A 15,586-nucleotide genomic window follows, 5' to 3' on the forward strand; every position below is an offset into this window, starting at 1 on the left:
TAAGCCTTGAATGGTTTGAGCAGGCTCAATGCTAATGGGATCCTTCCTCTTGCTCAGATTACAAACCTGAGTGGGCATAAACTGAAATTGAGGAAAGACAGTTGTAGAATAGATGTTTGGAAATTTGCCTTTGGCCAGCGGATGGTTGATTGCAGGAACAAACTTCTATCTGTCATTGTGGAAGTTGATAGCTTATATAAATTCAAGGTAGAACTAGACAAACATTTGGAATGAACGAATGGGTGAAATGGGAAGGGTTTTTTTTTTTTTTTTTTTTGGCTGATACTGTGTAAGCTTGCTTTCTTGCATCATATGCCTCTACTAATGTTAATGCTAAACACATTTGGACTCTGTCCATTTGAGAAATACCTCAGTGAAGCCTATCACAGTGTTCATAGGAGACTGCTCCCAAGGTTTCAGGAAAAATGTCTAAACGGGAATGAAGGAAATGAAGGTTTAATGACATGCTGCATATCAACTCTCTGTACACTAAAATTAATTCATCTGCAATTTCACTGTCATTTTGTGATTTATCATTGCCTAAAAGTTCCAGCAAATGTTTTTGAATGCCTTCTAAGCTCTTATTTCTGTAGCATTTAATTTTTTAGTGAATTCCTCATCTTCAAATAGCAGTTTGATTTGATGCACAAAAATTCTGTTTTATCTTAACCTCATTGATTCGAGAAAACTTTAGCCTCAAACAGGAAAATCCTTCTCCTTTTTTATCCATCACTTTCACAAATATTTTTTTTATCAAACCTAGCTTGATTTGTGCAGAGGTAAATAGATTTTTGACTTATGCACCAAAGGAGGATATACCATATTTTTCTGGTCTGGTGTAGTTTCTGAACGGTCTGATCATTTTTTTTTATCCTGTAGTGGCAATTCTTTGCTCGGCTGTCCATTTGCATGAAAAGCAGCAGTATTTAGTGTATCCACCTTGAAATCCAGTCAGCAAACCTACCACTTTTAGGTGGGCACAGATATTCCATTTGTATTCTTGATAGCATATTTTTTCCAAAAGAACCTGTAGGTTCCCATACTTTTCCTTCATGTGAACTGAATGGGCCAGTGGTATAGATGGATACTTATTCCCATTATGGAGTAAAACTGCTTTTAAACTGACCTCGGATGAATAAATGAAAAGCCTCCACTACTTGGGGATGTGCTCCAGATGTAACTCTTTCATTAATTCCTGGGCATTGTTACAATAAATCAAAGCACCCTCCATGGAGTAATAGGTCGTTATGTTAGATTGCCTCTTCCTATAAAAAGACACCTTGACACCCTTTTCAAGAAGATTCCACTGCTGAAGCCATGATCCTAGTAATTGAGCCTTGGTTTTGGAGAGGTCCAAATCTCTAACCAAATCATTCAATTCTGCCAGAGTGATTAGATGTGGCTTTGCAGTATCAAGAGCTGAAAAGTCTGGATCTGTACTCATTCTGGGTTCTGCATCTTCTGGAGACTCCTTTCTGATCCTGAGTCAAGTCCATAAGTTTCTGGTGGCTTTGCACTGGCATTGTATCATCGTGAGGAACCAGCCTTAGAGCAGAAGGTATTTTGCAGTACTCTACTTTATGCTTGGATTTCCCAGAAAAACAAGAAATATTGGTCATGTAAAAGTAACAATCATTTATGTGGTCTTGAGATTCCTTCCATATCAACAGAACAGCAAAAGACATTGATTTATCACTACCTCTAAGCCAGCCAGTTAATATCCTTGAACATGAGCTACAGGAAATCTTTAGCGCCCATACCTTTATCTTGATCTCTCACTTACATCCAAAATAGAATTCATAGGCTTTTCTCACAGTTGTGACAGTGGCTTCTGCTGTAATTTTAATATCACTTCTCTGCAACTGCTATCACGCTTATTTCAGCAAGAACGCAACATAGTTCATGTATGCGCACATAACAACACAATTAAGAAATTGTAGATTTTTATATCTAATTTAAACACAGTTCACAATTTACACTTGTTTACAAACACTTCTCACCACTCACTCTCTGAAACACATACTTTTTTGAAATATGAAAATGCTTGCTTGGTGCAGAACCCTGAATCAGAGTCAAGTCCATAAGTTTCTGGTGGCTTTGCACTGGCATTGTATCATAGTGAGGAACCAGCGATAGAGAAGGTAGAGAAATTTCTAGAAGGCTCAATGTTTCTAGAGAGCTGTCGAAAGTTCTAGAACCTTCCAGAAACATCACAACCTTTCTTCTGCACATAACATATTCTCAAACATTGTAGAAAGCTCTCCCAAATGTTCTTGAAAAAAAATTTTAACAATAAATAGATAAAATATGGGAAAAGATGATTAAACTAATTACAGGTCTTGGTTTTTGATCATTAACCTACAATATTTTTAAGCACATATCAGAGTTTTTGAACATATTTCTTACAAGAAGCTGTCGAAATTATTTCACAGGGAGGAAACTGATGCCGACCAGTGATATTTGCAAATATCCTGACAAGGGAAAACTCGCTTTCCTCTACATCACCAATGAGAATGTGAGGCACAAACTTAGCTGAAAAACATATCATATTCCCAAATCTTGATTGACATGTCCCATAAGAAATACCAATTTCACCACAAACTTTGTGGACAATTAAATGTCAATCACTCCTAATCAGATCACAAACACGAGTAATTGAATCATTGGTTTTTTGAAGTTGAAGGTAAGTTGCAGATAAATGAGTGATGATTATTCATGCATTCTATGTCTAGATGAGATACTGAAGACGTGACAAATTGCAACTCACTATGATGCTAAAATTTCAAAATACAATGTGCCTAGCCCTTCTGATCACATCTCATACATCTGCTGTCAAACATACTTGTGTAGAAAAGGAGATTATTCAAAATATTTTCATATATTTTAAATATAAGAAATTTGATATTCAAAGTACTGCAATATAATATCAATTCTTATTCAATAGCAAAGTATTTCAATATAATATCAATTCTTATTCAATAGCATTTTAGAAAGAGCTACATCTTATTCAGATGTAGATCTTTCTAAAATGCTAAAAAAAATTCTCTGCTTTAAATTTTGGTTTATGCACATTCAATTCAATTTGGTTCATTGATGCAAAGGGATCAGAAAACAACCCTATTGCTTTTTAGTGCTGTGAAATCCAAGAATTTCAATGCAAATAGCTCTACAAGTCTACTATTAATCTGCTGTACTTGAATAAATTCACTTATGTTTTGTTTTTCAAACATCTTTGTACGGTTTTGGAAATGAAAATTTGGTTGTATTTGACATTTAAAAAGTTTGGTTTTGAAGTAAATGCATTCAGACAAAATTATAATGATACATTCTCTGACATATTAATTAGGCATTTCCTTGTTCTTAGCCATTTCCTTGTAATTTTGCCTTAAATCATTAAATTAATTAGTAACATCAACTAAAAAAACTAAAATCACATTGCCAATTGGGCAGCTCAATATTGGTAGCAATCTGTTCTTTTACATGGACATATTACAATTTCATTATATAAATTCAGGAATCTTGCCAAATATTTTTCTCTACTCAAGAGCAAAATATCAGAGAATGGATCGTAGCACATAGGTCCACCTTTAGCAACAAAGGTAATGGCAATCTTGCATGGCCTATTTTGCAGTGATATACAAGCCTTTGTATTCTGCTTTGATTTCTCCAAGGAAATATGTAAACAGGTGATGATTAAAGCAGCACATGTTGAAAGTAGTAACAGAAAGAATGAATTTTATTAAATTTACCATTGCTGTTACTGCTTTCATCATAAGGTCATCACGAAGATTTCTTCCAAATAAATTCTGTTGATTTATAATAAAATGCACCTTTATCAATAGCTAATAATAAAATTAATAATAATGATAAACAAAAAATTCAAACCAGTTGCATTAACTATAAATTTTCTTTTAAAAATAAATTTATTATTTCTTGAATTACTCTGTGGACCTGATAAACTTGTTTAAAGGGCCAAATTTACCAGCAGGCTACGATACTTGTGCACCCTTGTTATATAGGCTGCATCATCCTGTATGTACATGTATATACTATATATGTTGTTGGTCTCCATGCCAGTAGTGGGCTTGTCTCCTGTCATTTTTTCTAAAAATGACATGAGCAAACGTTTATTTTCTTAGTCTTTACAAGCAAAACTGAGTCACCTGGTCTCAAACAGAAGAGTGTGGGTTTTTTATTCTCTCAGTAGCTCAAATTTTTCAAAAAAAAAAAGTTTCACTTTAATTTATAAATGAATTTGTGCATTAAAAATATTTATCTACAGCATGCATAAAATAGGCACTATATGATATTGGCTCTATGGATGAAAAGTCAAATAGTTTCAGAAAAGCAGGTGGTCAAGCTACACTACATAAACAAAAAAAATGCTGTCCATTCTAACACAATAAATAAAAATTTTAAGAAATTTAATTCCAAGAAAAGTGCTTACTTTTTCTTTTGAAAACAGAATATCAACTGTTGCTTCAGCTAGTGTACTAAGCCTTATATCAAATGATTCACACTGGCGTTTTTCACCAACCTCAAATGGTTTGACAATATTCAATGGCTGGTAATCCTATAATGAAAAATTTCATAATTTAAATTCAGGAAAAGAGAAAAATAAATAAATAATTGAGAGGAAAGTTTTATTTTCTGTATTAAGAAAAATATATGCTACTCTACCAAAATAACAGAAAATGCATCACTGCATGCAGGCCCATCTTTAGTAATAATGACTGTGGCAAACCTGCATGGCATATATTCAACTAGATGTGCACAAGTGTTGCTGGTTTTTTTTTTGTTTTTTTCCGGTAGTTGTTGGTGCATTGGCTTCTGTGACCATAATGCACCTCCCAAGGTTTTTGCAGTACTTTGATACAAGCCCGAGGCGGGATTCGAACCCCCGACCTTTGGGTTGCCAGGCAGGCACTTTACCCACCGGGCTAGCCCGGTTGGCTTGCTATATTGCTGGTGATGTTATTCTATTTCTATTTGAGAATGACCTTTAAATCTCTTTGATTCCTTGGTTATTGATGTCAACATCAGACCTCATTAAAGACAATCCCAGACTTTCAATAGGATTATCTGAAACTATGCAAGAATGGCAGATGCTCCATATTTCAGGAGTGTTCTACATTCCTGCATTCCATTCTGCTTAATCCTGAATTCCTAGGGCATTATCGCCTTGAAATAATCCAATCCCATCTGGGATTGGATCAATATTAACATTATGTGATGAACCTCATCTGTAAGAATGTTGAGATACATCCTACAGATAACAAGACCTTTTGAAATAGCAAGGTGAATGCCATATCATAAAAAGTCTCCACAGGAGACCACCATCAAAAGCATGCACAGAGGGCAGGATGCAACTGAGATACACTACTTCATGTAACTTTCACCAGACCCTCGTGCATCCATCAATGCTAAATAATGGGAACGGTAATTCATCTGATCATACATATGTTTCCAGTGGTCATGTGACCACTGACTTTAGGCCCAACATCACAGCAAATGGATTAATCTGTTCCACTCATAAATCACAAGGCTGGAGATTGCTGTATACTCACATAGACACATGTGGCTGTACAGCAATTTCCTAAGCTGCCTGCATGTTTTGCTGATAGAAATGGATTCCTGGTATCCAGTGTTGAAAGTTTTGGTGATTGTCTAAAATGTGTACGCTGTAGGCCAAACATCTGTGTTCTGGCCGGCCATGAATATATCAATCTTCTTCAGGCTGGATTTATTCTTCTCACTGCTCATTTTGTCATACAGTAGCCACTGAATAAATAGCCTAGACACTGTCTACTTTCATAGATGAATGAACTCTGCCAATGCACAAGTACTTAAGATCATGCATCCCATGTGATCACTGACATTGCCTTCCTTTCTCATGACTCCACAAAGGCACTACAGTTGTCTGTATAGATCCATTGCACCATGTAACCCAGCACATAACAAGTCACTTACTTTTACTATGACAGGAAGTGTGTAGATATTAGAATGCTCAATTTTCTAATAAATGGTATGGCAGCACAATTTTTCACATAAAAGAAAATAACTAGACAAATTAATAAAATGTTGTTCATATATTTTCTTTAGATACTGAAATGTTTTTCATAACCCAGAGGGAATTCCATTTTTAATTTATCTCAATGATGTTTTTAAATTAAAACATAAATAAAATTAAATAAAAGACGCTTTGTATACATGTTATTATCCAAGTTGGTTAAAAAATTAATTTTCCCTGGTTAATTAACAAAATGAAGAATACTTATTCACAAACACACAATTTATTCAACACTATTTGTACTCCCACATTAAAGTTGAAATTTTAGGACCTTTATCATGTTTATTATGAACTGAAATTTTTGTTCAATAGAAAGAACAACCCTTTTCAATTTTATGATGATGCATGCACATCAATACAAATTAAAAAACATCAAAATATGAAAATTACCCAAAAAGAAGTAAATCAAAAAGGTAAACAAACAACACCTGTAAGAGATTCCCCATGTTTTTAATGTCACTGGGCTTAGATTTCCACAGACCACAGAGGGTGCCAAATAAACAGGAGTCAACTGACCATAACATATTTAGCATTCAAAAGTGATTTATTAAGCCTGTAAAAAAATCTAAATTTTATAAAGTTGTGAACATCAAACAGCAGATTAAAAATCAAGATGAAATATATATAACTACTAAAATATGCACAGGCACCTTCAAACAGTGGAAACTCTCTTTATCAATTGTCTAAAATATATGGTAGCTACCTCTTATAAATGTAGATAAAATTTCAATGCTGATAAGACAAAGGCCCTGACAATAGATGGGTCGCAAGCCACCATCTATCTCGAAGGCGTCCAGATCGAGCAAGTGCAGGACTTTAAATACCTTGGGTCGCTGGTCCAGGAGAAGAAAGTTGCATCCACCATGGAAATCCACAGCAGAATTGGACAGGCGGCCACTGCGTTCGCCTCACTCAAATGGTGTCTGTGGAAGAGGACCAACATTTCCTCAAAGACTAAAATCCGACTCTTCTGGACTTTGATCCTGCCCATTCTCCTTTACGGATCAGAAACATGGATTTGTCTCAAGCTAGATTTAAACAAACCTGAGGTATTCCAAATGCGATGCCTGCGGCAGATTTTGGGCATCTCACTTCGTGACCGCATCACTAATGATACCATCCGCACCAGATGCCAACACCAACCAACCATTGCCGACCAAATCCAGAAGCGAAGGCTTAGATGGTTTGGCCATGTATGTAGAATGGGCACGAACAGAATACCATCCACACTCCTTTGGAGACAACGACCCACCCAATGGAGCATCCAACGGACCGTGCCTAGGAAAACGTGGGCCAAGCAAGTGGAAAATTACTTGAAGAGCAGACGTCTCGACCTTAACCAGGCCAGGACTGACACCATGGATCGTAAAGTATGGAAGAACATCACAGAGCAAGTCCGAAACCCTGCGGTACCTACAGCAGCATACTGGTTGCGTGGCCAACCGCCTCCCCCAGCTGCCAGTTAAGGACCAAGAAGAAGAAGAAGAAGAAGAAGATAAAATTGAAAAGAAAGATAATTCCTTGGTTAGGTTACATTGATTATTCCTTAGTTAATTGGTTACAATAACTGACCTGAAGGTATATCAGGCTGAATGTCAAACTTTGCAGATGATACAAAGTTGGCAGGGTGGTTAACAACAGTAATCAGGGTGAGCTACTGCAACAAGATCTAGGAAAATTGGTTTGATGGGCTGAGAAATGGCAGATGAAGTTTACCACTGACAAATGCAAAGTACTGTATATGAGTAACAGTAATCCCAAAGTAACTTATCAACTGTGCAGTGGAAAATAAAAAAGACCCGGTGGTAATTGCTCAGTCAGATATGAAATTCTCCAAGCAGTGCAGACATGCTTCCATGACAGCTCATTGTGTTTTGTCAATGTTACACAGAAACTATCAGCAGGGATAAGGAGGTGATTATCCCTTTGTATAAGGCCATGTTAGGCCACATCTTGAGTACAGTATACAAGTCCGGAGGCCTCATTTTAGAAAGGATCACGTCTGGTGGAATGGGTGCAGAGAAGAGCAACCAGATTGGTGAAAGGAACAAACGAGTGCTCTTACCTAGAAAGGCTTCAGTTCTGCAAATTGCAGCATCTCGAGACCAGGCACCTGCAGGGAGATCTGATTGAGGTGTTTAAAGCTTTAAATAGATTGAGTAAGCTGAATATGAATGGCATTTTTCCTCTTGTTGAGACTAAACATGAGAAGGCATAAATTTAAGTTGAGGAAGGATGGTTGCAGGATAGATGTGCAGAAGTTTTCCTTCGACCAGGTGGTTAATTGTAGGAACAGGCTTCCATCTGTTGTTATTGTGGAAATGGATGGTTTGAATAAATTCAAGGAAGAACCATACAAATTCTTGGATGGCATGAATGGATAAAGTGTCAAAAATAAGAAAAATACAAACATCCTCACTTCTGTTATTAATGCATCTGGTATTGCAAGTCTGAGTGACAGTTAATAATGCATCAATTGATCCTCTCTGAATCAGCAATTTGGGTGTTAAAAACTTATGCACATAAAAACAGCAGATCAAATATAAAATGAAAATAGATCTTCTACAGCATGAAACTGTCCTTATCAGTCTAAAATATATATGGTGGCTGACTCTTATAAATAAATACTGAACCCCTAAATATGAAAGGTAATGTGGTCATCTGTAAGTGAAATCAAATGGGTTAATGATACTTCATAATGAGAGCAATATATCAACAGCTAAATCACTCTGTATTCATAATACCAGCTCCATCTAACATCAAGAGAAATCTGAAAAAAATGTGGTTGACACACAATACTGGATATTCCATCCAGCAAGTTCATGCTCCCACTTACATGGCAAAACCACTTGGCAATGGTTTACAAACGGCACTATTCAAGGGCTCCGACCGATTGGTACTTTGAAATAAATCTAGATTTAAACCTAAAAATTACAAACAAACAAAGGTAAGAATTCTTGACCTTCAACAAACAACAATTCAATATTAAGAGTCTCTCTCTCTCTCTCTCTCTCTCGACTAACTAGCATATTAAATTCTCTGTCACACCTAACATGTAATTGAAAACAACATGTGAGTTACAAAAACTTAGCATGTGTGTTTTTATATATAATGGCCTCTATAGCCAAGTGGTCAGGAGGGGGAGTGCATTAGCACACAGTCTTTCAGACCAGGGTTTTTCAAGCACCTGACTGCTAAATATGGTCAATCTGCCAACCTACACTGGACCAGAGTGGCAGATTATGGCCAATTCCCTTAACTTGACTTGTTGAGGAGGCCTCCATCCTGCAGTGGATTGACAATGGCTGTAGATTTATTTTCATTTTATAAATATATACCTACCTGAGGAAAGAAAAATTTATATAAATGTTCTCGCTGCCGATCAGCCCATGGTCCATAACTGAAATCTGTTCCTTTACCACATTTAATTTCAATTCCCCAGAGTGGAGATGTGCACCTTTGAACAATATCCCCATTTGCCAATTCTATCATTTCTGGTTCTGCTGATACAAACCCTATAAATACAAAAATTCTGTTATCAATTAACAGAAAGCAATAGCAGATAATTTCTAGTTATGCCAGAGATCAAAACTCTTCAGAATAAATTATAAGTACTTATCACAAATGAGAATAAGATCAATACATATTATTATTACATCTGAAATCATTATTATTGCATTTGAAAAAGTACATGAATTTCTACATTCAACACATGGCCTCAGATGATTTCTACTGAATAGAGAAACCATCTGAGAAGACACAAGCCTGGAAACAGACATCACAATGGTGCCCTAAATTCTAGACAACTGCTGAATTCATCTTTTTTTGTGATGCCATTTGCATAAAATGATAGTAGCAACTCTTGTGAATTATCTCTAATATCTTTCACACTCAGGTAATGCACTACTGGAGCTTCCATATCCACTTCAATCTAAACAGCCAAGTCATTTGCTCCAAAACTGCCACCAATTCAAGGTTATTGTTTGTGAATCTCGTCTTTACCACTACATTTTTCAACAACAGTTTTCAATTGCTGTTGAGCTTACTTTCTCCCACACTAATCAATATTGTATGCAACGTCTTTCAGTTGCATACAATATTAACGTTTAAAGAAATTTATTGGTTAACGTTTAAAGAAATTCTAAAACTTGAATTTCTGAAATCACAACACCAGCAAGTAACTTGCTCACCACAATGGTAGGCTTTGACGGCCTGATTCATGGGCTGAATTAGTGCCATTGCATTCCTTGGTAAAAATGAGATTCTGATCTTGCCATCATTCAGTTTCAGGACATCAGCCAAAGGATGAGCTGGGCAGTGATTCAACAGTAACAGAGCCTTCTCTTGAAGTTCACCAATGGAAGTGGTACAAACTCACTTTCAAACCATAAAGAAAAAATATCACTTATCATCTAAACACTGGAACTATTTTTATATATCACAGGTAGAAAAAAGAAGCCTTCAGATAGATAGAAGAAAGTTGAACAATGAGGAGGTAGCACAGACATTTACAGTCGTAGAAACACAGGTAGAAGTTTGCAATCAGAACAGAACGAGAGAAGAAATGATGAGGGATAACATGAAGACTGCCCTTAAGATAGCAGAGAAAAACCTTTTGAAAAAGGGGAGACAGAAAAGGAAACATGCCTGGATGACAGCAGAGATATTAGAACTGAATGAAAAGAGAAATTGTTACAAAAACAGCCATGAACAAAAATATAAGGAGATACATTGTAAAATTGAACAGAAAATTAAGGAAGCCTGTGGCTGGAAGAAAGATGCCAAGAAATTGAGGAACTGCAGAAGCGCCATGATTATTCTATTCTGCATAGAAGTGTAAAGGAGATGGCCGGATTGTACAAGAAAAAGACCCAGATGCACATAGTTGATAAAACAGAGAAAGCAGGTGATGGATTTGAAAGACAAAAAGCAGATCTGGGAAAAGTATATATCACAGTTGTTCAAAGAGGGTGAAGAGATAAAAGGAAGTGTGAAAGAAATAGATCTTGAGGGCCAAAAGATACTTCAAAGTGAAATGACGAAGGCTTTGAAAATGGCAAAGAGTGATAAGGCTGCTGGAGAGGATGGAATAGTGACAGAATATCTAAAATTGCTGGGTGAAATGGTATCAAGGCTCTGACATCAGCTCAACAAAGTTTATGACTCAGGAAAGATTCCTCAGGATTGGTTAAAATAAACCTTGATACCATTACCAAAAAAGGCAAATGAAAAGAATTGTGCAGAATATCAAACAATCAACCTCATAAGTCATACATTAAAGATATTTTTAAGAATAATTTTTCTTCACATCCAGGGTACATGTGAAAAGGAAACAGGGAAAACTCAGTTTGGATTTAGGAAGGGTGTAGGTACCAGAGAAGCTATGTTCAGTCTTTCGGTATTAATAGAAAGATGTCTGGAAATGCAACAAGATGTCTTTGCTTGTTTAATAGACTATGAAAAAGCATTTGACAAAGTTCAGCATAGAAAACTGTTTGCTCTCCTGCACCAGCAAAGCCATCCAAATAATCGAGAATCTGTACTATAATCAGAGTGCTATGGTGAGAGTGGAAGATGAGCTGACAGAAGAAATTATGAGAGGTGTTCGACGGGGGTGCATTCTATCTCCATTACTGTTCAATCGCTATTCTGAAAATATTATAAAGGAGACATTGGAAGATAGAGCAGAAGAAATTGCTTTAAATGGAAAATAGTCATCAATAATATATGCTATGCCATACAATCATCATTGCAGGAAGTGATTCTGATCTTCAAACACTCATAGAAATAGTTAATGCAGAAAGTAATAAGATGGGTCTTTGAGATATCCCAGTAAAACTAAATGGATCATAGTTGGCCCCAAGAATTATACAAATCTCACACTTATGGTCAATAGGAGGCTGATTGAAAAAGTCAACAGTTATGTCTATTTAGGAAGAGAAATTAATAACAAAGGGGATGATTCAACTGAAATAAAAAGAAAGGTTGAAATTGCAAGATCAGCCTTTTGCAAAATGAAAGGCATTTTATGTAATCTGCAATTGGATCTAAATCTTCGACTAAGAGTAATGGAGTGCTACATCTGGTCCACACTATTCTATGGCTGCGAGACTTAATGTCAGTATAAAGTCACATACCGACATTAAACAAAGCAACGATTAAGAAATTGGAGGCATTCAGGATGTACATGTGCAGAAGAATATTACACATTCCATGGACAGCTAAAGTAACAAATGTGGAAGTGTTAAGATCAGTAAGCAGAGAAAGGAAATTGCTGTCTCTAATCAAGAAACAAAAAACTTCTTTTTTTTTGCTCACATTATGAGACATCATGAAGAATATGCAGTGTCACAAATCATTCTGACTGGAAGAATTAATGGTAAGAGGAAGAAGAATATCATGGCTGGAAAAAATTGAAGGAATGGGCAGGCAAAAATGGTGAATAATTATTCATGATGTTTATGACAGATGCTAATCGCCAACACAAGATGGGATGGCAACCTATGATGATGATTACTGGATCTGAAACTGAGTGTTCACTTCATTAGCATATCCCTTAGGAGCTGGAGTATAGAGCCAGAGAAACAAAAGTATTTTTTAGGTAATTAAATCAGTAGCTCAGTAGTATAGTGCCTAATCTGCATCCAGGCATGGACTATCATCTATGATAAAGCTGTAAGAAAGGTGAGCACTAATCTGTTAGACATTACACAGTGATTGTGGGTAGGCCTGTGAGCAATGATTGCAGATCAAGTTCATGATGACCCATTTCTCTAGAAATTTTGGAGTAGGGAGAGGTAAATGATATTGTCCTGAAATCAGCAACTACTGTCGTGTTTCTTTTCTTTCTTTTTTTTCAAAACTGACATAACAGGTGAGCCTATGATGCCACAGGGTCTTATTGAAATTGATTACAGACTAAGGGATAACGTTAAGTCTAAACATTAACTCACTTTCTGATACATCCACCCAAAAGCCAAAAGAATGGCTTGGACTCTTTGATGGGTATATATACCAGGAAACAAGTTAATGATTCTGGATACTTCATCTTAGAAAATTTCTAGCTTTTCAGATTGGTGAAATATCATAAAGTGTCATCCTAGGAGGAAGGTGGAACAGGTCACCTTTCTTGAGCTTCAACTCATTCTCTATGCCTTTGGGCCAAATTCCTAGGATACACCAGAGTAGCTGGTACACTACTTTCTGGTTCACTCTTTCATGAAAGAAACAATAGAAGAATTATGTTTTGCTTGGATGAAATTAGCATAATACTTGTTTCACTTTTCAGAAGGAAATTTTATGTAAACAGCATGCTGACTGCTTGAAACCTGGGGAGGGAGGGAATCATTCCACCACCATGGTTTTGGGTACTGAGTGATGAAAACACCAATTTTTTTTTGTATGTAGAGGAATTACATAAATAAGAAAGTCCTTATATGTATCCATTCTGCTAGCTGGAAATTTTTAAGTAAAAAGTAGTCAACAATGATAACTCTTTTTACCCATTACTGATAACATGCACATCTACAACTACATTAAGGAGAAGCTGTTAAGAGTTGTGAATGACTTTTAGCTGGCCTCACAAGGCCAAATGCATGCAGGTCTTGCTGCATCTGAATGCTATTTTCGAAATCAACAAATTATGATCAAATGATTATTCTGCCTTAACCATGATAGCTGATGTTGACCTAACTTTACAAAAACATTAATTTCTACTTAATAAGTGATTAAGTAGAAATTAATGTTTATAATGTGCTTTAAGGAACCATGACTGAGCTCAGATATGGTTAGAGATTGATGATATGAAAATTTGTGGGTGGAATTGAAATTTAATTTGTATTTGCACTGGTTATGCTTTTGGAAAGCAGGCTCATGAGTAGCCAAGGAAAAAATTCTTAAAAAGAATTCCAAAGTATTGGCAATGTCATGAGGTTCAAAAATTTCCTTTCCAGAATATACTAAAGTTGTGATGGAGCGTCTGACATTACAATTCTCCTCAACTTTTTCTCAATACTGCCAAAGGTGCAATTGTCATTTCCTGCCCTGCCATTCAAAACTCCAACTAATACTATTCTTTCTTTGTAACTGGTTTCTATTGTCCTACCCTTTCTTCCAAAATAGTTCCAAAATTTATTGTTATACCTTCCACATTGTATCCTACTCTACAGCTAATTAAATTACTACTCATAGTAAATGACTTTATAATTATTGTTAAGACACGGTTATCCTGTATTCATCCACTGATAGCCAAGCAGACTTGTCCAAAACACATATAGGAAGATGGCTTGAAAAGGAATACCTCTTACCAGTGGTGAGCTATAGTGGGCTCGTGAGAGCCCATTGTTATTTTTTTTTGAAAATTTGCGAGCCCATTGTTGAGATGATCATTTATTTTACAAATGAAATCCTGAATGCAATTATTGAGTATCCAGGGCCGAAACTATGGTGGGGCAAGCGGGGCCCCCATTCCCAGCATTTTAATGACGCAATTGATCGGTTATATATTTTAAAATTGCTTCATTTTTGATTTAATTACAGTCGCGATTTTTTTTTATTCCCCTTGGTAATTAAATTTAAATAGTTTCCGCTGAACGAAGAAAATTTCCACGTAACGAATGGTTTAGGAGAGACAACTGTGTGCATTGTTCTCACCTCTGGGCTTGAGGCAATTTAGGTAATTAGAAAGTGCGAATTAAGGGTGAAAGGGATTACCGTTTCACAATGTTAGTGGTCAGTAAAACTATGCAGTCATATACCGAGAAGTCGCGCAAGTCAATATGCTTTCCATAGCTAGCCAGTCAGAGGATTAAGAAGATTCTTGACACAGATTATAGCCTCTGGTCAACCTGTGTTGTGGTTCCCCTTTACTCCAACAAATGGGCATATGTTTTTCGGAGAAGTGAGTGATCCTTGCCTTCCAGTAAATTTCTTCTGTCTATGTTTACATGGTCACAGTAGCTGAATATCCATGTGATTCTGATATTTTGCACAATATTCAAAGAACTAGTGAGAGTTGCAATGTGGGAGGGGGGGGATTTAGGCAACTAAGATATTATATAAACTTTACGAAGATGAAATGTTGGCAGATTTTGAAACTTTGTCGAGCCTTTCACCGTGCAGAAAATGTTCTAAAATATAATGGCATACACGCAATAATTAAAAAAAAAAAAAAAAAACTATCACCAATCTCCAAAAAACTAGCGCGAATTAAGGATGATTTCTAAAGAACTTGACGTAGAAACTATAAAGATCGGTCGTGTGTTCAGGCCACAATGAGCAGCTTGTAGCTTGCAGGCGGCAACTGTGGGTTGGAGGAATTAACCCGCTTTGTGCAAACATTTTGAATCAGAAGTTAAATATTCCAGATTATTAAATCAACTTTTAAATTTGGAATTTCTTAATTTATCAATGCTTTCTTTCTATCAATGCTATTGCTAATTTAAAAAATTCTGAAGGAAATTATGAAGCTAAAATTGAGAGCATGTTGAAGTTGAAAGAATTTGAAGGAATCAAAAT

General features: G+C 36.1%; 1 protein-coding gene across 1 annotated transcript in view; it reads right to left on the bottom strand.

The window, feature by feature from the left end:
* Positions 1–15,586, bottom strand: part of tweek (transmembrane protein KIAA1109 homolog tweek) — an 806,203-nt gene that overhangs the window by 723,333 nt on the left and 67,284 nt on the right. The window contains 2 exon segments of the mRNA XM_090388226.1: positions 4,448–4,573; positions 9,413–9,585. Of these exon segments, the coding sequence (XP_090244352.1) occupies positions 4,448–4,573; positions 9,413–9,585 (299 nt within the window).

Source organism: Mastigoproctus giganteus, chromosome 2, assembly GCF_048544385.1.
Source record: "Mastigoproctus giganteus isolate SK-2022 chromosome 2, ASM4854438v1, whole genome shotgun sequence".
NCBI classification, from domain to species: Eukaryota; Metazoa; Arthropoda; class Arachnida; order Uropygi; family Thelyphonidae; genus Mastigoproctus; species Mastigoproctus giganteus.